At 63.8% G+C, this 1,931-nt stretch overlaps 1 protein-coding gene across 1 annotated transcript in view; it reads left to right on the top strand.

The window, feature by feature from the left end:
- The window catches only part of ATG2A (autophagy related 2A), a 23,562-nt gene that overhangs the window by 13,172 nt on the left and 8,459 nt on the right, over window positions 1–1,931 (top strand). Inside the window, exons 23-27 of the mRNA XM_025214922.1 lie at window positions 139–219; window positions 416–522; window positions 847–939; window positions 1,034–1,104; window positions 1,672–1,748. Coding sequence (XP_025070707.1) covers window positions 139–219; window positions 416–522; window positions 847–939; window positions 1,034–1,104; window positions 1,672–1,748 — 429 coding nt within the window. The remainder of the gene's footprint in view (window positions 1–138; window positions 220–415; window positions 523–846; window positions 940–1,033; window positions 1,105–1,671; window positions 1,749–1,931) is intronic.

Here is a 1,931-nt window from a genome sequence, read left to right as displayed (position 1 = left end):
GGGGGGGGGGGGGGGCCCCCCCCCCCCCAGCTCAGCCTCGGAAGCCACGCCCCTTCTGAGGCTCCACCCCCTGGTTCCTGACTGCCCCCTGCTGATCCTGGACCCCCCAGATCACCCCTTCTTTTTCCTCCCCCCCAGGAGTTCCTGGTGACCGTGCAGCTGGAAGGAGCTACCATGAGGCACTACATGGCCCTGCCCAATCAGAGCTGGTACACGCAGGTGAGACCCCGAATTGAGGGCATCGTGTTCTGGGGGAGGGCATCTTGCCCTGGGGCAATCGAATCCCAGGATAACCGTCAAATCTGTCCGCACCCAGAGGGGGGTCCCCAACACTGATGCCCTGGGAGGTGGAGGGGACCCCCCCCCATGGGTCTGGAGTGCCCCCAAGTGTCCCAGCCCCGGTCTCACCCTGCAGCTCATCGAGTTCCTGGATGTCGTGGATGAGCCCATCCTGGGCTACGACCCCCCGACTGTCATCACGGTGCTGCACACGCACCTCTTCAGCTGCGCCGTGGACTACAGGTATGGGTGGGGGGAGCCCGGATGCCTGGGTTCCCCGCTGCTCCAGAGGGGAGAGGGGGGCTGGGGGCCCGGAGCACGTAAGACTGGGAGCCTGGACTCCTGGGTTCCTCTCCCACTCTGGGAAGGGTGTTGGGGCTTGGCTGGGGGTGGTTAAAGTCCCTCACTGCTCTGGGGGGTTAGAGCATGTGGGGCTGAGACCGGATGGCTGGGCTGTTTCCAGCTCTGGCAGGGACGGGTGCTGGGGGCGAGAGCAGGCGGGGCTGGGAGCCTGGACGTCTGCTATTCTGTCCCCACTCAGCACCTCTTCCCTCCGCACCCCTGCAGGCCCCTCTACCTCCCCATCCGGGTGCTCATCACAGCTGAGACCTTTACCCTGTCCAGCAACATCATCGTGGACACATCCATCTTCCTGCTCCGGTGAGCCCCACCCCCTTCCCACCCAGGATCAGGCCCAGATCCAGCCTCGACTTCCCCAACTGACCAGGTTTCTGCTCCCCCCGCACCCCGGCAGGTTCATCCTAGATGACTCGGCCATCTACTTATCGGACAAGTGTGAGGCTGACTCTGTTGACCTGCGCAAAGGTAATGGTGCCACCCCTTCCCCCCGTCCCCAACCTCTGTCTGTCCATCAGTCGGCCAGGGTAAGGCCCCTTTTTGCCCCTGTGGCGCCTTGGGCTGGGCGTTCTGCTAGGTCTCTGAGGCTCAGCAGGGTTCTCTCTGGTCAGGATCTGGAAGGGGGACCTGCCGGTCTGTTCGTAGGCTGGCAGTGGGAGGGGTACAGGGGTCAGGCTCCAACACATCCAAAGGCCGCCGGGGGGTGTATCTGAGAACTGAAATTACAGGAGGTGCCCAGGTTCCTCAGCTCCCCCACACTCCTACAGCGAGGAGAGGACACGGGCATCCAGGCTCCCAGCTTCCCCTGCTCTAACCCCTCCACTTCCCATACCCCTCCCAGACTAGGGAGAGTGGGCTCCCAGCTGCCTCCACACTTACCCCACAGCCCCCCGTTCCACTCCCATAGCTGAAGAGACCCCAGGCATCCAGACTCCCAGCTGCCCCTGCTCTAGTCTCCCAGCCCCACCTCCCCACCCAGAGCGGGGAGAGAAGCCAGGCATCTGAGAGCTGCATCTCTCCTCTCTGGGGCTGCAGATTATGTGTGCGTGTTGGACGTTGACCTGCTAGAACTGGTCATCACCACGTGGAAGGGCGACACGGCAGGCAAGCTGGTGAGTCCAGGCTGGCTTGGTGGGGGGAATTGGGGCTGGGGATATGGGGACCCTTACTGGGATCCGGCTGGATCTGGGGTGGGCATCGGGGCCAGGGATATGTGGTGTCTTGGTGGGCTGTGGCTGGCTCTGGGGGAGGTGTTGGCACTGGTTCAAGGCCTGTGGGGCATGACCTGGGCTGCT

Source organism: Alligator sinensis, unplaced genomic scaffold (genome assembly GCF_000455745.1).
Source record: "Alligator sinensis unplaced genomic scaffold, ASM45574v1 scaffold1302_1, whole genome shotgun sequence".
Taxonomy (NCBI): domain Eukaryota; kingdom Metazoa; phylum Chordata; order Crocodylia; family Alligatoridae; genus Alligator; species Alligator sinensis.
Note: the sequence above shows the minus strand (reverse complement) of the source record. Positions and strands in the feature narration are given on the sequence as shown.